The 23,362-nt window shown below is 38.5% G+C and overlaps 1 protein-coding gene across 3 annotated transcripts in view; it reads right to left on the bottom strand.

The window, feature by feature from the left end:
- The window catches only part of USPL1 (ubiquitin specific peptidase like 1), a 40,279-nt gene extending 17,370 nt beyond the window's left edge, over window positions 1-22,909 (bottom strand). The window contains exons 1-6 of one of the 3 annotated variants that reach the window (XM_060288255.2): window positions 22,444-22,909; window positions 21,213-21,388; window positions 13,961-14,126; window positions 13,316-13,444; window positions 7,456-8,101; window positions 3,682-3,795 (exon numbers count right to left, since the gene is read on the bottom strand). In XM_060288255.2, coding sequence (XP_060144238.1) covers window positions 3,682-3,795; window positions 7,456-8,101; window positions 13,316-13,444; window positions 13,961-14,059 — 988 coding nt within the window. In that variant the 5' untranslated portion in view covers window positions 14,060-14,126; window positions 21,213-21,388; window positions 22,444-22,909. The remainder of the gene's footprint in view (window positions 1-3,681; window positions 3,796-7,455; window positions 8,102-13,315; window positions 13,445-13,960; window positions 14,127-21,212; window positions 21,389-22,443) is intronic. The other 2 variants (XM_060288254.2, XM_060288256.2) reach the window with 2 other exon arrangements.
- Between the last annotated feature and the right edge of the window lie 453 nt (window positions 22,910-23,362).

Here is a 23,362-nt window from a genome sequence, read left to right as displayed (position 1 = left end):
TAACTTCAACGTGCTCAGAAAACTTAACATTAGAATACAGTTGGGCAAAATCATTGAATACAAAGCCTATTTTAAAATAAAGTATTGAATATCTCATATAATTTATTGAATACTATAATGAAAGTGAAAAACAGAACGGTGGTCTGGGTCCAGCATGGTTGTAAGTGTATCAGTTGTTTATCCCATGATTGCATGGCTGGCTGGGAGCTACAGCCACTGCCCAGCATCACGAGTGAGTATCACACCACTTACCACTAGCCCAGGAAAAGATCAAAATTCAAAGTGCAGTTTCTACTGAATGCATTGATCTCTTTAACACCATTGTAAACTCAAAAACTCAAAAGTCAGACCATTGAAAGATGGGGACCTAGTACCTAGTTTGCATATTGCCCTAAAGTACCCTCGTTTATTACCAGGATGCAAACCTTTCAGTGACTCCTTGCTGTCTAGCTATTCAAGTTTCCTCTTCTGATAATTTCTCATTAATGTTTTCTGGCCATTTTTCTATCAGTTTTTGTCTTTTTTTTTTTTTAACTGATGTACAGGAGTTCTTTGTAAGATATCCTGGGTATTATTTCTTTGTTCTATCTTTGCCCAGAGGTTTTAAACTTTAATGTAATCACAGTCACCAATCTCTTCTTTTATGTATCTTATTTAGGAAATTCTTCCCCACTGAGCGGTAAAATATTCACCTGTATTTTCTTCCAGAGTTTTACAACTCTGCTTTTCATGTTCAGGCTTTTAAATATGCTGAAGTTTCTTTCTAATTACGGTGTGAAGTAGGGATCTAATTTTCCCCCTGTATCAGGAAACTACTGTCCCAAGCACCGTTTCCTGGATGGCCTTTTCTTTCCCCACCTACCTGCATCAGTACCTCCATCATGGTTATGAAGTAACCGAACAGGGAGAGTTTTGATCTGGACTTTCTATTCTGTTCTAGTGGTCTGTCTATCCTTACACTGGTACACTACACTCAAAGGCTAAATTACTCTTTACACTTACATAAATAAGTAGAAACCATAACAATGACAGCTTTTTCCTTTTTAAAAAAAAGAAAGAAATATACACATTAGAGGGAAAGAAAACACCTAATTGAAGATAGTAGTTACCTTTGTGGGGAGGTAAGGAAGAATTGGGGAAGAGTACAAAAAGGGCTTCAGTTGTATTTGTAATGTTATATTTCTTAAACTGTGGGGAGGGAGAGCAGAGAGGACAGTTTACAATGCGTTTTTTAAAAACAATAATCAAAATGAGGAAGTGGCTGGCTGATCTTAAAAATTTAACAAACATTCCGGGTCAATACAGATTCTACTTCTCTTTCTTTAGTACTTTAAAATACACGTTAATATTCAGAATGAGGACACATACATCGTAAGACTCTAAAGTGCTCCCTGCAACAAAGATTTCATTAGTAAGATCTTAGCCTCTAATGTAGCACCTCTCACTGCTGACTGAGTAGTACAAACACAAATGAGAGGATTCTACTGTATTGGAAGAGCTGTATGCTTGCCCAATTGCTATGAGTGCACAAAATTTACAAATCCCAGACCCAAGGTAGCAACAGAGCAAGACGCCACCTTGTAAATACAATTAGCAGGGATAAGAAGAGTGATGATTCAGACTGGGGAAGAAACCACTCTTTAATTCAATTGGGAACTGGAGTAGGGAACCTGAATAAAACATCTCAGGTCACTCTAGGAGGGAAATGATACCTGCAAAATGCAACACGGGAGCCCCTCAGTCTACACTCTGGCAATCTTATGAAAAAGGCTCCTTTGAAATGAGTATCCACCCAACAGATCAGTGATTGGGGGTAAGGAAAGGGGCTGACCATAAAGGAGCCAGGGGAACATTTTCATGGTGATAGAACTGTTCTATATTTTGATTGTGGAAATGGTAACACAACTGTATACATTTGAAAAGGATTTTACTATATGTAAATCATACTTTGATAAAAAGAATATTCGTCCCATCTGAGATCCCACCTGATGATGAATTAGAATAGCCCTTTAGTCCTAGAGGAGGCAATGCCAAAGATCTGGCATATGGAAAATCAGTTTATAAGAACAGAGTAAACTTAAATATGTAGGAGTTCATGAAAAACAAAATAGTAAAACTAGGGGACAGAACTGTGGGACAAAGAAATAAGGGGACACAACCATGCAAAAAAGACACTGCTTCCAGATACACTATCTGGGTCTGATGAAATAAAGGCCACTTGTTGAGAGAAAAACTTGAAGGCATTGATATTGTACATAATTTAACAGGAGTATTATACTAATAGGAGTATCATATATTCAGCTACTACAACACAATATTAATCGAAGAGTTAATACAAGGATAAAGAGAGGGACTTCCCTGGTGGCGCACTGGTTGGGAATACGCCTACCAATGCAGGGTTTGAGCCCTGGTCCGGGAAGATCCCACATGCCACGGAGCAACTAAGCCTGTGCGCCACAACTACTGAGCTCGCAAGCCACAACTACTGAAGCCCGCGCGCCTAGAGCCCGTGCTCTGCAACAAGAGAAGCCCCCGCAATGAGAAGCCCACGCACCGCAACTACTGAGCCCACGTGCCACAACTACTGAAGTCCGCGCACCTAGAGCCCATGCTCTGCAACAAGTGAAGCCACTCAATGAGAAGCCCGCGCAAGGCAATGAAGAGTAGCCCCCACTCGCTGCAACTAGAGAAAGCCCATGTGCAGCAACAAAGACCCAACACAGTCAAAAATAAAATAAATAAATAAAATTTTTAAAAAATAGACTTAAAAAAAAAAAGGATAAAGAGAAATATGGTAATTCCCTGGCGGTCCAGTGGTTAGGACTCAGCTCTTTCATTGCTGGGGCCCTGGGTTCTATCCCTGGTCAGGGAACTAAGATCCCACGAGCCGTGTGGCAGGAAAAAAAAAAAAGATAAAGAGAAATAAAACAAAAGGCACCCCCTCAAAAAAAAAAAAATCACTACCAGCTCCTTTTTGCAATACAAAAAAAAATTTATAAAGACCTGGAGACTCTAGCGCCCCTGTTCCACTCTGCTCCCAGAGGCCAAAAGACAATTCATAGAGGACAAAGCAGGTCTCATTCTTATGCCCTTTTTAAAAGTAAGAAAACTTTCCCAAAAGGTCATCAGTATATATCTCCTCATATTCCATTGGCTAAAATTGTACCATATGTCCATTCCTAAACCAATCACTAGCAGGGGAAATAGAATTATTACGGTTGGTGTAGACCAGAGATTCTCAACCCCATCCGTCCATAAGAATCACATGGAGGCTTCTAAAAATTACTGATACTTGAACTCCATCCTGAGATTCTTATGTAATGGGCTCCCAGCACTAGTTATTCACTTATAAATTTCCTAGGTGCTTTTTTAATACACAGTCAGTCAAGGCTGAAAACACTGGAGTAGTCTACTGGGGGACAGTATTGGGAAAGCAACGGATGGTGTATCCCGTGAGTATTCAGCTGGTTCTGAGAACTGCATCCACGCTGAAGGGGTGGAACACATGCCTGCATATTTATATAGAACACCTCCATCCACGAATGATTTAACCAGTGATTAAATGATCAGATTCCAAGAATCTGATCATCCCAAGTAATAAAACAGTATTATGTTTCCTTTTGATGTATGTATGTCTTTATGGTAGATGAGTAATACAATTCAATTCCATAAATTACTTACCTAATGTACACCTAAGCTGAGGCTGCAGCCTAATAAAAATATCATCTCTGACTTCATTCAGACAGGTCTCTATCTTTGCAAATATTTCAGAAGGAAGTTTTTTACAATCTCCATCTGATAATAAAATACAGAACATTATCAATTTCTCATCAACCTATTTCTTTCTACAGACAATTAAGACATTACCAAAATGAAAGTTTACCAGAGTCAACAAATTTTGCAGAGACAAAAATGGAAAATACAAAATTCCTTAATTCTTCTTCCTCTCTCTGTGGTATACCATATATTCCCTCAATAGGTGTTAACAGCACAATATCATTAGTACTGACTGCCTGGCTCAACGTCATTCTGCCTGAGTAAAATCTCAGTGCAAGTCTTTGAAGCCTGGCTAAAGAGCCACACTTCCAGATATTCTGCCCATCTCTGAAACAGCTGAAGCTCTCTTTTCATGAAATTATTACTTATGCTAGAGACAAAATCTAGCCATTTAATCCTCTCTGTTTAACTTTTACTGGACTTAACTAGATCACAGGAGCAGACAAATTTATAAGGAGTCTTAATACAGTCATGATTATTTCCCAAACCAACATTTGGTATGTTTTCCTCCTCCTATGTCTTTTGAAGGGCCTTCAATGACATCATCACATTTCATACAATTCTACATTCTGCTTTTTTTTTTACACAAATCTGCTTCATTAAAAACTTTGCAGGCTAGTAATTACACTCTGACACAACCATAGTTTTATTAGCCATTCCCTATTGTTGGACATTAAGTTGTTTCTTTTTTTACTATTATAAATACTATCATGTTAAACATCTTTGGGCACACACCTGTCCATGTTTTTCATCATTTCTTTAGGGTAAAAGTCCTCAAGATGCAATTACTCTGGCAGAAAACTACCTAAGATTAATAAGAAAATTATTTTGAATAAAAACCGCCATATGCATCTGACTCTAGTTACTTTTAAGCTACAAATAGATCTTTTCACTCAAATCTCTTACGAATAAATAATTCATACAGCCTGATCACACTCTGCTTATATGTTTCACTATGAAAACATCCGGAGTCTTCTGTAATATGAAGTAAGCATTAACCAGAATTTTTGTTATTTGACCACACTGAAGAAAAGAGAAAACTTATAATCCAAAGTAATGTAGCTTGAACAAATGTTAATTACAACTATATTGTAAAAACTACAATTATCTTGTAAAAAATTAATATAATATTAAAATTAAAAGTTAATATTAATTTAATATTCAAGTCAAAATTTGAATGAGGTATGTTCTTTTACAACAAACAACTGTCACCAACTCAGTACTGGGGTTTCTATAATTATACAAAACAGGAATAAAGAGAAAAGGCAGAAGCAAATATGCTTCTGAGAAACTGAATTTTAAAAATTGCAAAAAACTTCAATCTCAAAGAAACTCAAATTGAAACAAAATATTTTTTATCTAAAAAATTTACAACTTTTTAAACGTTTCTAAGCAAAGGTGATTACAGTGTTCTGGGATGTTTATTTCTACATATGAAAATGGAATTATTATGTTGGTATAACCCTTCCGGAAAGCCATTTAGAAAGACTCTTTTTTTTTAAAGGATCCCCAAGGGGATCCCCTTCTTTTTTTTAATATAAATTTATTTATTTTATTTATTTACTTTTGGCTGTGTTGGGTCTTTGTTGCTGCCCGTGGGCTTTCTCTAGTTGCAGCGAGTGGGGGCTACCCTTTATATAAATATTTTAACGTCCCTTCTAGGGTATAATCAGCAATGGATTCAAAGGATACAGGGATATCTGCCATGGTATTTACACATAATAGCAAAAAAAAATGATAAGTAGCCTGAATGGTTAACAATGGGGAAACAATGTATAAGAGTATACTAATAAAGTAATATGTTGCACAACCGAAGTCAAACTGCATAAAGGTTAGGATTCTCCACCTACCAGATACCAAAACCCCAAAAGCCATAATAATTAAAGAGTATGGCATTGGTACAGAGACAGAAAAATAGTCAACAATGGGGAAACAATGTATAAGATCTATATAAAAGATTGCATGATCAAAGTCAAGTTGAATAAAGATGAGGACAGCAAGACCTAAAATGCCCTAATAATTAAAAGTGTGGTATTGGTGCAGGGACAGATAAAGTGACCAAGAAAACAAAGCAGAGTTAAGGAACAGCTGCACACATACAGAGAATGTTATATGACAAAGGGGGCATGGCAGATCAATTGAGGAAAAAGGTGGAGCTAGAAAAACTGGCTATGCAATGGAAAAAAATGAAACGTTACCACATACCAGACACAATTACCTCCAGTTGAACTAAGAATTTCAATGTAAAAAGCAAAGCTCTGTGACTTCTCAGTGAAAACAGAGGTGAATGACTTTCTGATCTTGGAGAAAGGAAACATTTCTTTTTAAAACCACAGACATTACTAGCTATAAAAGGAAAGATTAACAATTTCTGTCATCAAAAGATATCTTTAAAAAAGTAGAAACATGAGATACAAAGTGGGAGATTCAGTAACCTGTCTGAATAAATACAGCAACAAGGACATATAAAAACTCACACAAATCAATAAGAACATGAAAATACAACAAACAGGGATAAGACACAAACAGGCTTCACAGAGGGAACAGAGGGTCAATCTACATACAAAGAGCTGTTCAACCTCTTTAAAATCTGGGAAAGGCAAATCAAGACCACAAACCATTTTATATCATTCAAATTGCAAAAATCACCACGTGTGAAAAAAACCAAGGGAGGAAATATGGATTAGGAAAATCTCTTCTACATTGCTAATGGGAGTAGACTGGTACAACCACTTTGGAAAACCATTAGCCATTATCTAGTAAATCTGAACTCAGAGTCTATCCTATGGTATATCCAAGAAAAACTCTTGTGCCCCAGGAGACTTGCCTAAGAATAGTCACAGCAGCAGTATTTACAATTGCAAAAAACAACCGAATGACAGATGAATAAATACACATATGTACTTACAGACTGATATACTTACGAACTGGAAATATCATATAGCAACAAAAATCAATGAAACACAAATACAACCAGTACAACCAACCAGCATAGATAAACCTTTATAAAAAAAATAAAAGTCCCAGAAGAAATACTGTACAGTATGTCTTTTTTTATAAAGTTCAAAACATTAAATTAGGCAATATATTGCTTAGCCATATATACGTAGGAAAAGCTATTAAAAAACAAGAAACGATATAACACATATTGATATAACACATTTCAGGATAATGATTAACTTTGGGGGAGGCAGATGATGGGATGTGGAGGAACTCATAGGTAGATGCAAGTCACTGGAAATATTTTAATTTATCTTGGGTTCATGGGTATCCTATTTTATAGAAAATAAAAATACAGCCCTCACTGTGAAAACAGATTTTGGGGGAGTTGTGGGATTATGGATGGTTTGTATTTACTTCTTTATTCTGCTTTACGGCAACTCAAAAACTTAAAGTTGTACTTTGATGTACTCTATGTTGACCACCATTACCCTGACAGCTAAGATACAGCCATAGCCTCTTTATGCTTTACTCTTAGTTTTTGAAAAAGACTGCCTTTTGGGCAGTCATGATAACACAACTGGTGTTCACTCAAGCTTCATGACAGACTCGGTCCCTACGCTCCTTGCTCCGAGGTTCTACGTAAAACAAAAGCTACTGATGGCATCTTTTCGCGTGCTACAACGTTCAACATTAACCTCTTTAAAAATTAAAGAGAAATAAAATGTTATTACTAACCTTTAACTCCATCCAACTGACTGGTGTGCAGAAACTCATTGGCTTGATTATACCTGGTAAACAACTGACCGAACACAGACTCCTCTTTAGAGCATAGGTCAGTCACAGTGTTTTTCAGCCCTTCCAAGTGCACCAATGCTGACAGGATACAGTCTAACCAACAGAGAGCATATGCGTTTTTCCACTGGACACATGACGTCTGGCAAAATGAGGTATGCTTGCTCTCCAACGGCATTTCCAGTTCAGATGCGCATCCTTCATTTTGAGGGGCAGTCCCTCCAGTTCCAGAAACATCAACCACAGTAGAATCTTCTTCAGCAGCCATGTCAACAGTATCAGCTTCCAAAATCTCATTCTGCTCCAAGGAATCAGTTGTCCTAATTGGATTCTGTTGACCACCGTGTAGTAAACCAGGTAAGTCTGATGAGGTTTCATCATACTCTTCTTCATCATGTTTACTGTTCAAAACTTGTTCACCATCAACACCATTATGATGTTTAGTCTTTTTGGCATTTGCTAAAAGAGGTGACTCTTTATAGTTGGTTTCCACGATCTTTCTTTTTTGAGGCTTATCTGGAGTGTGACAATCTTCCAAATCAGGAGTAATTAAGTTATTAAGTGATTTAGAGCCCAAGGGATAGATGCACTAGAAAGAAAAAATAACAAAAACTAAAAATTCAAATAAGCTCAAGCTTTAACTTCACAGATTCTACATCATGAAAAATATGTACAAAATTTTAGCATTACTTTGACCTGAGAGGGTATACAATATTATCAATCTAAATTTGAAGGAACCAGGGATAAACAGCTATTTAATCAAAAATTTCGTCCCCAAAGAGTAATTTTTCCTAGTTAATCTGAACAATCAAGGGTTTAATCTGAGTTACTCTAAAGTAAGCTAGCAAGGAAAACGTACATAATTTTGCTTTAATAAAGAATCTAATGTTGAGTGAATTAAAAATTCCAACATTTTATGAGTGTACTATTCTTTTTAAGACAGGTACACTGCATGGCATTAAAAACTAGAAAAGTATTTTCAAACCAAAAAAGTTGCAGAGTAATCTGTATTGCTTCTCAGTTTTGAAACTGAGTATTAATCTGAGAGCACATCAGCATATCAATTTTACACCCATATTGGGTCTAAGAATCACACTGGCTGAATTTTGATAACTTCACCATGCACGAACACAATTTCAGGCAAATATCAAGAGTAAACAAATCACTAAAATAATCAATGAATGTTCCCTAAGTGTGAAAACTAGTAAAATAATTAATAAGACAAATGCAAGAAGTCTACATACTGTGTGCCCTCGTTTAAAATATGCTTTCTTCTACACAAGTATGGGAGATTGCTCCCTTGGTGGCCTCTAGCGAACTAAAGAACTATACACCTCCAGATACTCATGCCCTTGTACAGCCAGCCCCCTGCCACACAGCCTGAGGCTTGGCCACGTGACTAGCTTTAACGGGACATTAGCAACCAGGATGCCCATGCTTCAATAAGCACTGGCTTGTTGGGCTTGCCCTCTTGGAGCCCTCTTTCTGCACAATCTTTCTTAGTCCCAGCCATCACACTGTAAGGGTCCCAATTAACCTCACCGAGAGACCCTCATGGAAAAGAAGTGAGATCCTGGCTGACTACCTGAGTTGAGTTCCCAGCTGGCAGCTAGCATCCACAGTCTGCCATGTGTACATTTTAGTTGTCCCAGCCAACAGTATGTGAAGTGTAAGAACTGCCTTGTCAACCCACAGAATCATAAGTGAAGCCATTAAGTTACTTTAGTGACTAAGTTTTGAGATGGTTCACTTCACAGCAACAACTAACTGAAATGCTCTCATTTAAAGTATAGCATTTTCTATACAAGCGAACACTATATGCATAACATTGTACTTACTTCGAAATTCTTTAGTTTAATAGGACAAGTTCTTGATTTTTCTGTTACCAACTAGCTGTGCGATCAGCATCAATTAACAACTTGACCCTGAACTTTATACCCTGAGATTATTTCCTGAGTCCTACCACATGTCAGAAGACAGAGCACACTTTAAAAATCAATAGCAGTAATTTTGTATTCAGAGTCATCCAAAAAAATTGAAAACAAAACCTCAAAGAGATATTTGCACACCCATATTCACTGCAGCATTATTCACAATAGCCAAGAGGTAGAAGCAAACCAAATGTCCATGGACAAACAAATGGATAAAGAAAACGTGGTATATACATACAATAGAATATTATTCAGCCTTAAAAAGGGAAATCCTGTCATATGCGACAATACGGATAAACCTTGAGGACGTTATGCTAAGTAAAATCACAAAAGACAAAAACTGTATGATTCCACTTATATGAGGTACCTAGAGTAGTCAAATTCATAGAGACAAAGTAGAACGGTAGTTGCCTGGGCTACAAAGAGAAGTTGTTATTCAACGGGTACAGAATTTCAGTTTCGCAAGATGAAAAGGTTCTAGAGATATGTTGTATAACGATGTGAATATAGCAAACACTCCTGAACTGTATACTTAAAATTGGTTAAGATGGCTTCCCTGGTGGCGCAGTGGTTGAGAGTCCGCCTGCCGATGCAGGGGACACGGGTTTGTGCCCCGGTCTGGGAAGATCCCACAAGCCGTGGAGCGGCTGGGCCCGTGAGCCATGGCCGCTGAGCCTGCGCATCCGGAGCCTGTGCTCCACAACAGGAGAGGCCACAACAGTGAGAGGCCCGCGTACCGCAAAAAAAAAAAAAAAAAAGGTTAAGATGGTAAATTTTATGTTTTTTTAACAATTAAAAAAATTTTTACTTTTTAAAGGCAAAAAATTAAAAAAAAAACCTTTACCATTCTCAAGCAGAGTCAAAATCATGGTGTGCACATCCCACCAGCACCCCTACTTAATTAAAAACAACAACAACAAAAATCACTCTTAGCCAGTGGGTAATATACAAAGAGTTTGCTGACTCCTGGTGTAAACCAATGTACTTCATAAAATACACTGGGCTCTTACTGATGATTAGAACATTTTCTAAAAACTAGATCAATAATTACTCTAAAGTTCTTTTTTTACATTTGCAAAGTATATACTTGAAAGTCTTGGTTATTTTTTTTTCCTCATTGCTTAAAAAAGAATGCTTCAAAAACTAAAAATGCAAAAAACACATCTAACCATAATAGTTAAAACCACTGTTCTGAGAACAGACTTCGCTATTCTGGTAGTCCTTGGTTAAAGAACTCTACTGAAATATCACATATTGTTCAGAAGAGGGAAAAAAGTAATTTTCTTCTAGAATCTGTAAGTTTTATTTTTCTCTCTTTCCAGTGCTCACAATTCTACAACTTTATTCTGAGCTGGTTAACTAGTAAACTCTGTAGAGTCTGGTGTTACAGATGAGCTGAGCTGTCAAGTCTCCTAAAGTCAAGCCCTCCCCTTGTGCAACAGAGCCTGTCATTTGCTCCAGGGATATCCCCCCAGCAATTCTGTGACACTTTCTGTTTTTCCCTCTCTACTGGATATAACCAGCGTACAAACATGCTGCTATTTTTCCCAACTTAAAAACAAACAGAAGTAAAACTTTTCCCTCCAGGTACTACCTCACGTCTATATTTCTCAATTCTTCCTCTCCCATTTTCCATCACTCACTCCAATCAGGCTTTTACCACTACTACTTTACCAAAACCACTTAATCAAGGCCTGCAAGGACCCCCATGACACTCCAGTCAATGGTGAGTTGAGTCCTCAGCCACCTTGAGTTCTCACTGGAATTGACAGTAAATCATTCCTTCCTTCATTAAACATTTTTCACTTGACATCCAGGACAATATACTTTCCTTCCTGAGATTACGCCTACCTCACTCTCCATGTCTCTTACTTCTTTGCTGCTTCTACTTCACCTTCCAAACTTTTTAATGCTGGAGTGTTCCAGGGCTCAGTTTTGCAACTCTTTATCCACACTCTTGGTAAACTCACCCAGCCTCATGGTTCAATTACTTATTGAACCATGTAAGTTCATGTAAGTTTGCTGATGACTCCCAAATGTATATATCCAATCTTAGACTCTCCACCTAACACCAGACACATAGATCCAACTGTTTACTCCATATACCCAGTTATTAGATAGATGCCTCAAGCTTGATTGCTCCTGATCTCCTCATCTTTCCCCCAGATCTTCCTCTTCCCAAAGTCTTTCTCAGTTCAGCAACCGGCAGCTCCATTCTTCCAATTATTCAAGCCAAGTGTCTGGGGATCATCCTTGATTCCTCCCTTTCCTACCATGTACCCCACTCTTTCAGCATATCCTTTTAACTATCAAAATACATATAGAATCCAACCATACCTCATCAACCTGGCCACTACTTGTTCTCCCTGGAATACTACAACTGCCTTCCAACCATTTCCCTGCTTCAGATCTTGCCCATCACATTTTTTTCAACATGAAAATCAGATCATGTCACTCCTCTGTCAAAATCCCTACGATGGTTCTTTATTTCATAGTAAAAGCCAGCAAATGGCCTACAAGGCTTTACTGAATCCATCCCATTTTCCCTTATTCTGCTTCACTCACTCCGATCCAGCTCTGCTGGTTTCTCTGCAGTAGCACAAACATGGACAGGCAGCCTCCGCTCTCTCAGGACCTTGTATCTGCTAGTCTCCCCACCTGGAAGGCTCACTCCTCAGGTATCCACAGGACTTGTTCCTTTTCATCTCTTTCAGATCTTTGCTCAAATGTCACTTTCTCAATTAAGTTTCCTCCTATACTTTATTTAAAATTGCAAATTACCCACTCTCTGATACTCCAGTCCCCGTGGCTTTATTTTTCTCTACATCACTTTTCATTACCTCACACAAAAAAGTATGCTTTCCTTTTTTATTTTCTTTCCCAATCTAGAATATAGCCTTGTTGAGAGCAAGAAATTTTTGTTTTATTCACTGTATCCTACCATCTGGAACAGTGCCAACATGGTGACACACAAATAAATATTTATTGCATAAATGCAAAAAAATAATTTATTTCTATTTGTAAGAATACCTGAAATTTTCTTTAAGTGTTACCCAACAAAAGTATCTACCACCAACAGTATAATATAGTCTAGTATTTTCCAAAACTGGCTGATCATCAGACAGTTTATAAAAGTTATAAAACTACAGAATTCTGAGCCAACTCTATTGAATAAGCATCTAGGTGAGACCCAGAAATTTTTTAAAAGCTTTCCAAGTGATTCTGATGAACTGCTAGTTTACCTGGAATAATACATATCTGACATGAGAAGACTGTATTCCAATCACTGCTCTGCTGCTTTATGAAGATGTTGTGTTCCTAAACCCTCTGCATCTGTTTTCTTATTCATAACATGGGAATACCTACCTTGCAAAGTTTTGAGAATTAAGTATGTATGTGACAGTTTCATAAGTTGTCAAGTACAGTAAAATATAGAGTATTATGGAATTTAACGAGCTCCTGTGTAAAAAGTTGTGCCAGTGGGTACAAATTACTATAATTCTAAGATATTTAGAGCCTTAAGTACATAATATTTAGAGATTAATAACCTTTTCAATAAGTCCCAAAGTTAATAAATAACACATGAGAATAACAACAGCTAAAAGGACCTCCACAAGGTTTAAAAAAAAAATCTTGAAACATATTCTCTCTTCTCACAAGTCTAATGACGATAAAAACAAACATCTTCATGTAATAACTCAGGAAATCAAGTGGCAAAATAAAATATTTAAAATTATATACCAGACAGATCTAGAGACTAACTACATGTTAAAAACATACAATCTAAAAACTACAAAATGAGTACAAATTTAAACACTGAAGAGAAAAGCAAAAGGCGAAAACTTCAATACCATCTAAGATTAATACTTTACCTGCAGGTCCTCACACAAAAAGACAGATTCTTGAAAACTAATTCGGTAAGTCTTTAAGGCTTTTAACTTTCCCTTCGTCCTACAAGCAGGGCAATACCCATCTGACGGTACTTTAGATGAATCATAATTCTAAAAGAGAAAAAAAGTAAATTAAAATATAGACATTCCTAGATTGTATAAAATTACAAAAAGTTAAATGGAAAAGTAACCAGAAAAAAAATGTACACTTTTTACCTAGAAGTGTCCTGGCAAGATATCTTAAAGACAGCAAATAAAAGAAATGCATATAGGCTTTAATACAGCTATTGTTCCAAAAAGAATATATTCTAGTTTTAAATATTAAATTAAGTGTTAAAAATAGCATCAGTTTTATCTGCAAGAAAAAAAGTAATGTCAACTGTCACTGAAAATATGTTCAACATTTTCAAATAGTAAACTATACGGTCTATGTTTTATTTCTACTTTTACATATCAATAAAACATAGAGAGGTAAACAGAGAACAATCTTTCGCCATTACTGTAAGATTTCCGTGGAAGATACAATTTTTTTTAAATTAACTGGTAAAATTAAAACCAAATTTAAGTCTTAAAAATAGGAGGAAAAAAAACCAACTTTGCACTGAGGCAAAAAATAAGTTCACTAACTTTTCCCAAATACCCCACCATATGGAGTGAAGATATCCCTATATCAGTCCCTGGTCCAATCACTGGCAAACCATTTCCAATCTTCGGGGAATCCATCATTCCGAGTCATTGGCTAATTTATGTCACTTGAAACATGTCAATATCACTAAGGATTTTTCAATGAACCCTGGAAAAAAAAAAGTTAATAGACAATTTTTATAAGATGTATGCATATTAAGTATATTTTGAGAACTACATATCTTATGTTAAACATATTCTGAAATTGTAATCTTGAAGTGAAAACAAAATACCTAAATTTATTTAAAGATCTAGCAAATTTGTGGAGAGAGGGCAAAAACTGGCAATAGGACCAGTCTTCACAGTAGACTCATTTGTAAGCAAATTTATCAACTCTTGTAATAGAGATAGCTATTACTTAAATATATTGACAAGAGCTTGAAAACCTAAGTTTTTAGTCTACGCACAACTTGAAACAAATATGTAAGCATTATACCAAGAAAACGTTTAAATAAAACACAGATCCATTGTGCCATTACTTAACAAGGACAAAAGAACCCCATACATTCCTATTGCTTTCAACTGCCAAGAATACATCACCAACTGAGAACAGTGCCACTTTTTAAATAAAAGCTGCGAACAAAATACTATTTTACATTAAAGTAAATAATCTGTAACGGAACAAAAATATAAACACTGTCAATCGTACAATGTTTTGAGTGTAGACCCATGCAGTAGAATCACATTTAGTAAAGTTGAAATTATGAAACTGGAGCTCAGTGTAAGGGAAAAGCAATTGTTAACAGTGGTTCAGATACGGATTTAAAATACAAGGAAAACAAGATAAAGGAGAAATTTAAGCAGAGTGAATCACCACTTCACAGGGATGTTGTAAAACACTTTCAAGCAAAAGTCTTTCCCAAATCTAAGAATCCATGATTCTATGACAACCACTTTCTAGGAAACTGGGGCTCACAGATTCACTTTAAAAACTAGTTAGGCTATTGTTTCCTGCTGTATAAACTTTACACACCTTTCAAGCCAAGGAATAATTTCAAAAATAAAAATGCTTTTTAGAAAAGTATCAGTGGAGGATAGCCTCATCCACCAGAGGGCAGACAGCAGAAGCAAGAAGAACTACAATTCTGCAGACTGTGGAAGGAAAGCCACAGAAAGACAGACAAAACGAAAAGGGAGAGGACTTTGTACCAGATGAGGGAACAAGACAAAACCCCAGAAAAACAACTAAATGAAGTGGAGAGAGGCAACCTTCCAGAAAAAGAATTCGAATAATGATAGCAAAGATGATCCAGGACCTTGGAAAAAGAATGGTGGCAAAGATTGAGAAGGTGCAAGAAATGTTTAGCAAAGACCTAGAAGAATGAAAGAACAAACACCTAGAAGAAAAAAGAACCAACAAACAGAGATGAACAATACAATAACTGAAATGAAAAATACACTAGGAAGGAATCAATAACAGAATAACTGAGGCAGAAGAATGGATAAGTGACCTGGGAGACAGAATGGTGAAATTCACTGCTGCGGAACAGAATAAAGAAAAAACAATGAAAACAAATGAAGACAGCCTAAGAGACCTCTGGGACAACATTAAACACAACAACATTTGCATTATAAGGGTCCCAGAAGGAGATGAGAGAGAGAGAAAAAGGGCCCAAGAAGAGATTATACTCAAAAACTTCCCTAACATGGTAAAGGAAATAGCCACCCAAGTCCAGGAAGCGCAGAGAGTCCCAGGCAGGTTAAACCCAAGGAGAAACACGCCGAGACACATCATAATCAAATGCGCAAAAATTAAAGACACAAAAAAATTATCGAAACCAACAAGGGAAAAAACGACAAATAACATACAAGGGAACTCCCATAAGGTTAACAGCTGATTTCTCAGCAGAAATTCTACAAGCCAGAAGGAAGTGGCACGATATATTTAAAGTGATGAAAGGGAACAAACTACAACCAAGATTACTCTACCCAGCAAGGATCTCATTCAGATTCGACAGAGAAATCAAAAGCTTTACAGACAAGCAAAAGCTAAGAGAATTCAGCACCACCAAACCAACTCTACAACAAATGCTAAAGGAACTTCTCTAAGTAGGAAAGGCAAGAGAAGAAAAGCACCTACAAAAACAAACGCATAAAAATTAAGAAAATGGTAATAGGAACATATATATTGATAATTACCTTAAACGTGAATGGATTAAATGCTCCAACCAAATGACACAGGCTTGCTGAATGGATACAAAAACAAGACCCATCTATATGCTGTCTACAAGAGACCCACTTCAGACCGAGGGACACATATAGACTGAATGTGAGGGCATGGAAAAAGTTATTCCATGCAAATGGAAATCGAAAGAAAGCTGGAGTAGCAATACTCGTATCAGATAAAATAGACTTTGAAATAAAGAATGTTACAAGAGACAAGGAAGGACACTACATAATGATCAAGGGATCAATCCAAAAAGAAGATATAACAATTACAAATGTTTATGCACCCAACATAGGAGCACCTCAACACATAAGGCAACTGCTAACAGCTATAAAAGAGGAAATCGACAGTAACACAATAATAGTGGGGGCCTTTAACACCTCACACTAATGGACAGATCATCCAGACAGAAAATTAATAAGAAAACACAAGCTTTAAATGACACAGTAGACCAGATAGATTTAATTGATATTTATAGGATATTCCATCCAAAAGCAGCAGATTACACTTTCTTCTCAATTGCACATGGAACATTCTCCAGGACAGATCACATCTTGGGTCACAAATCAAGCCTCAGTAAATTTAACAAAACTGAAATCGTATCAAGCATCTTTTCCGACCACAACGCTATGAGATTAGAAATCAATTACAGGGAAAAAATCGTAAAAAACACAAACACATAGAGGCTACAAAATACATTGCTAAATAACCAAGGGATCACTGAAGAAATCAAAGAGGAGATCAAAAAATACCTAGAGACAAATTACAATGAAACACGATGATCCAAAACCTATGGCATGCAGCAAAAGCAGTTCTAAGAGGGAAGTTTATAGCAATACAAGCCTAACTCAAGAAACAGAAAAATCTCCAATAAACAATCTAACCTTACACTTAAAGGAACTAGAGAAAGAAGAACAAACAAAACCCAAAGTTAGTAGAAGGAAAGAAATCATAAAGATCAGAGCAGAAATAAACAAAATAGAAACAAAGAAAACAACAGGAAAGATCAATAAAACTAAAAGCTGGTTCTTTGAGAGGATAAACAGAATTGATAAACATTTAGCCAGACTCATCAAGAAAAAGAGGGAATGGACTCAAATCAATAAAATCAGAAATGAAAAAGGAGGAGTTACAACAGACACCCCAGAAATACAAAGCATCATAAGAGACTACTACAAGCAACTGTATGCCAATAAAATGGACAACCTGGAAGAAATGGACGATATCTTAGAAAGGTATAACCTTCCAAGACTGAACCAGGAAGAAACAGCAAATATGAACAGACCAATCACAAGTAACGAAATTGAAACTGTGATTAACAATCTTGGAACAAACAAAAGTCCAGGACCAGATGGCTTCACAGGTGAATTCTATCAAACATTTAGAGAAGAGCTAACACCCATCCTTCTCAAACTCTTCCAAAAAACTGCAGAGGAAGGAACACTCCAAACTCATTCTATGAGGCCACCACCACCCTGATACCAAAACCAGACAAAGATTCTACAAAAAAAGAAAATTACAGACCAACATCACTGATGAATATAGATGCAAAAACCCTCAACAAAATACTAGCAAACAGAATCCAACAACACATTAAAAGGATCATACTCCACGATCAACTGGGATTTATCCCAGGGATGCAAGGATTCTTCAATATATGCAAATCAATCAATGTGATACACCATATTAACAAATTGAAGAATAAAAACCATATGTTTATCTCAATAGATGCAGCAAATCTTTTGACGAAATTCAACACCCATTTATGATAAAAACTCTCCAGAAAGTTGGCAGAGAGGGAACCTACCTCAACATAGTAAAAGCCATATATGACAAACCCACAGCAAACATCATTCTCAATGGTGAAAAACTGAAAGCACTTCCTCTAAAATCAGGAACAAGACAAGGACGTCCACTCTCGCCACTATTATTCAACATTGTTTTGAAAGTCCTAGCCATGGCAATCACAGAAGAAAAAGAAATAAAAGGAGTACAAATTGGAAAAGAAGAATTAAAACTGTCGCTGCTTGCAGATGACATGATACTATACGTAGAGAACCCTAAAGATGCCACCAGAAAACTACTAGAGCTAATCAATGAATTTGGTAAAGTTGCAGGATACAAAAATTAATGCACAGAAACCTCTTGCATTCCTATACACTAACAACAAAAGATCAGAAAGAGAAATTAAGGAAACAATCTCATTCACCACTGCAACAAAAAGAATATAGCATCTAGGAATAAACCTATCTAAGGAGATAAAAAGACCTGTACTCAGAAAACTATAAGACACTCATGAAAGAAATCAAAGATGACACAAACAGATGGAGAGACATATCATGTTCCTGGATTGGAAGAATCAACATTGTAAAAATGACTATACTACCCAAAGCAATCTACAGATTCAATGCAATCCCTATCAAATTACCAGTGGCATTTTTTACAGAACTAGAACAAAAAAATCTTAAAGTCTGTATGGAAACACAATAGACCCCGAAGAGCCAAAGCAGTCTTGAGGGAAAAAAACGGAGCTGGAGGAATCAGACTCCCTGACTTCAGACTATACTATAAAGCTACAGTAATCAAGACAGTATGGTACTGGCACAAAAACAGAAATATAGATCAATGGAACAGGATAGAAAGCCCAGAGATAAACCCACGCACCTATGGTCAATTAATCTATAACAAAGGAGGCAAGGATTTACAATGGAGAAAAGACAGCCTCTTCAATAAGTGGTGCTGGGAAAACTGGACAGCTACATGTCAAAGAATGAAATTAGAACACTCCCTAACACCATACACAAAAATAAACTCAAAATGGATTACAGACCTAAATGTAAGACCAGACAGTATAAAACTCTTAGAGGAAAACATAGGCAGAACACTATGACATAAATCACAGCAAGATCCTTTTTGACCCACCTCCTAGAGAAATGGAAATAAAAACAAAAATAAACAAATGGGACCTAATGAAACTTAAAAGCTTTTGCACAGCAAAGGAAACCATAAACAAGATGAAAAGACAACCCTCAGAATGGGAGAAAATATTTGCATATATTTTGAAGCAACTGACATAGGATTAATCTCCAAAATTTACAAGCAGCTCATGCAGCTCAATATCAAAAAAACAAACAACCCAATCCAAAAATGGGCCGAAGACCTAAATAGACATTTCTCCAAAGAAGATATACAGATTGCCAACAAACACATGAAAGAATACTCAACATCAGTAATCATTAGAGAAGTATAAATCAAAACCACAATGAGGCATCACCTCACACTGGTCAGAATGGCCATCATCAAAAAATCTACAAACAGTAAATGCTGGAGAGGGTGTGGAGAAAACGGAACACTCTTGCACTGCTGGTGGGAATGTGAATTGGTACAGCCACTATGGAGAACAGTATGGAGGTTCCTTAAAAAACTACAAATAGAATTACCATGTGACCCAGCCATCCCACTACTGGGCATATACCCAGAGAAAACCATAATTCAAAAAGACACATGCACCCCAATGTTCACTGCAGCACTATTTACAATAGCCAGGTCATGGAAGCAACCTAAATGCCCATTGACAGATGAATGGATAAAGAAGATGTGGTACATATATACAATGGAATATTACTCAGCCATGAAAAGAAACGAAATTGGGTCATTTGTAGAGACATGGATGGACCTAGAGACTGTCATACATGGTGAAGTCAGAAAGAGAAAAACAAATATAGTATATTAACGCATATATGTCGAACCTAGAAAAATGGTACAGATGAACGGGTTTGCAGGGTATAAATAGAGACACAGATGTAGAGAACAAACGTACGGACAACAAGGCGGGAAAGTGGTGGGGGGTGGAGGTGGTGGGTTGAACTGGGAGATTGGGATTGACATGTATATACTAAAATGTATAAAATAGATAACAAGAACCTGCTGTATATAAAATAAATAAAATAAAATTCAAATATTCAAAAAAAAAGTATCAGTGGATGTCAATATGCTATTCCTAAAGAAATATCCAAAAGCAGGTTTCTCAACCACAGGATTATCGACATTTTGGACCAGATAATTCTTTTGTTGTGAGGGCTGCCCTGTGTGTTAAGAGGATGTTTAGCAGCACCAATGACCGCTATGTGCTAGATGCCAACAGCACCCACCCCTCAGCTGTGACCATGTCTCTAGACATTGCCAAATGTCCCTCCCTCCTCTCTCCTCCCAGGGGGAGGGGGGGAAATCACCCCATTGAGAACCACTGCCAAAAGGGTAAAAACAAGTGTGGTGATAACTTTTTCTTTTTAAGCTCCTCACAGACAATACTAATTTGTTAACTTTCGCTGGTTCTATTTATAATCTACTTACTAAAGGGAACTATATAGTAAAGTATCAAACTTCTGGTTCCAGAGTGGATAAAAGCATGAGCTTTAGGTACAGAAATTTATTTGTGAAGTTAGTTTCTTCTAAGAATTAAATGTGATAATACATGTAAAATGCTTAGCACTTGACACATAGTAAATTGCAACCACTATTTGGTGCTATTTCGTACTTTATGCAGAAAATATGCAGCATAGCTTGGATCATTATGCAGTATTCTCAAAAGAGAAGTTGGTAAGCTATGTATCTTGAACAAGTTTTTTTTGATGAAAATTTCCATCCACCTGAGGGATTAAGAAAACTTCTCCAGCTGGTTCTCTCTCTCTCTCTCTCTCTCTCTCCCCCGCTACCCCTCTCTCTCTCTCTCTCTCCCTCTCTCCCACTCTCTCCCTCTCTCTCATAAGTAAAACATGAGGAGCCTTCAAATCTGCTCTCCTGATCCTATCACCCAACATTTCAATGGGAAAAACAGGCAGGTTGGTGGTTGAAATCCTTAACATGCAGAACATCCAAAAGAAAATTCACTTAAAAAAATATCAAAGGTAGGCTACTCAGGTCTTCCAAATACAATTTACTTGGTCCTATGTACAAAACCCTGGGCTGATTCCTACAACTTAACTTGTTTCTAAATGACCGCCTTCATTGTCCTCCCTTCAAAATTACCTGTTTCTGCTCCTCTTGTTTGTATCTCACCTAGATTTTGGCATCTCCATCCGTACAAACACACAAACTAGAAAATCTGAGTGGTTCTCGGGACTTCCCTGGTGGTCCAATGGTTAAGACTCCGTCCTCCCAATGCAGGGGGCACGGGTTCCATCCATGTTCGGGGAACTGGGGAACTAAGATACCGCATGTCACACGACGCACACAAAAAAGAAAATGAAAAATTTGAGTGGTTCTCTACTCTTTCACTTCCCTCTTCTTTACTTAGTGAAAGTCATCAAATCCTACGGACAGTTCTTTGGAAGCATCTCAAATCCCCACCTCTCTTTCTATCCCATTCCCACTCTATCATGCCAAAGTGATGCTTCTATAACACAAGTCTGAGTCTGACACTACTCAACTTAAAATCCTCTACTGACTCCAGTGTGATTATAGGAAAGTCCAAACAGCTCAGTATGACCTAAAGCTCACTGCACTATGAGACCACTGGTTTTCCAGCCTTACCCTCCTCTACTTCACTTCAACTTCTGCATCTTTTTCATGATGCCCTCCCTTTTCATTACTTCTGTGATCTACTGGTGCTCCAAAAGCCCGAATGTCAATTACTAACCCAGTAGGGACCCAGGTACAGCACAACCAAAGTGTGAAGTTGACTCTGGGGATAGCGAAAGAAGCAATTAAGCTTAATTCACAGCCCCATGTGCAAAATGGGGAAACCCAGAGAACCAGCTGTTCGAAGAAGGCCTTATACCCGTTTGAGCTTTCCCTCCAAGACCAAGTGGGCTCAGCACGCGAACTGTCAAAGGTAAGGCCACAACAGACTTGAAACCGAGGAATGGGGTCGGCTTTCGGTGCCCAGCCCTGTCTGGTACCCAACCCAGCCGTCCAGAACCACAGACTAAGACACGTCACTTGCAAAACCCAACCTTGGAAACCTAGGATGAGCAGGGTTTCGTTAACTCTCCCCATCTCCACGCTCCTTGGGAAAGCGGGGGCGGGGGAGACTCTGGTTTCTCTTCTGCATTTACCTCTCTGAGTTCAAACGAATGAATCTGTGACTCCATTCCAATACCTTAACCACCAAGCCTTCCCACCTGAACCTACTCCCATCCTTTCCCCCTCCCAGCCTAGCCCCTCCTTTCAGCGAGCAACTATCCCATAGATCACCCCAGCTCTGTCCCCCTTCCCTATTTCAGGAGCTGAAGGAAAACTACTCCGTCTTCTCCCTTACCTGCCGCGGGTTCTCCCCTTCTTCGCGCCGGATCGCTCCAAACTCCTGTTCCAGCTTGAGCGCCACACCAGAGTGCAACGTTTAGCCCACGTTCCCCTCAACCTGCTCCTCCCCCACCGGCCCCTCCGCTAGAAAAGCAGCTTCCGGTTTGAGTCCGCGGCCAAAGAGTTCCCCTTCCTGCCCCGCGCGGGGCCTGAAAGGACGTAAGCGTGGTGGGGAAGGCGAGGACGGGAGCACTTCCGTCAGGCCTCCGCAGAGAGGCGTGGCTGTTCTCCCGGCTGCCGCAGTCGCAGTTTCAGCTGCGGCGACGACTAGGGGCGGGGCCGGTGGCTGCAGAGCCCGCCATATGTGAGTGGCGGGTTTGGGGTGGCGACATTTCTGGAAGCTGCTGGAAAGCGCTCGAGTGGCGGAGGTGACGCCGGCGGCCAGGGGGTGGGGCGTGATTAAAACTAGTGCGCGGTCGGCAGCGGAGGGATTACGCTGAGGAAAGAAACCGGAACGCGTCTCGTTGCGCTCTGGCCGCGCGAGCCCGGGTCGGAAGGCGACGCGCCCCTGAGTGACTTGGGTGGGTGGGTGGGCGGGCGGCGGAGGAGGGAAGGGTACCCCAGCCGGCGGAGGGTGCGATGGAGGCTCTTGGCCGGCGCCTCCTTGCAGCGCCGAGGTCACCGCGACGGCGGGCCGCGCGAGGCCCCCATAGTCCGCTCTCCTAAAGCTTCGGTGAGAGCCGAGCTGCCACAGAGCGTGTTCACAAAGGGTCACCATACACGGAGCTGCCCCTCCCTGTCTCCCTAAACCCCATCTGCGAGGCCAGGGGCTTTTCCACCAGGATTCTGGGTGTATCTCCTCCTTTCCTCCCTCCCAGATCTTCTAACGGTAAGGGGAGTAGCCGAAGCACAGGGACCCATTCTTACTAGGCAGT

Source organism: Globicephala melas, chromosome 18 (assembly GCF_963455315.2).
Source record: "Globicephala melas chromosome 18, mGloMel1.2, whole genome shotgun sequence".
Lineage (NCBI taxonomy): Eukaryota > Metazoa > Chordata > Mammalia > Artiodactyla > Delphinidae > Globicephala > Globicephala melas.
Note: the sequence above shows the minus strand (reverse complement) of the source record. Positions and strands in the feature narration are given on the sequence as shown.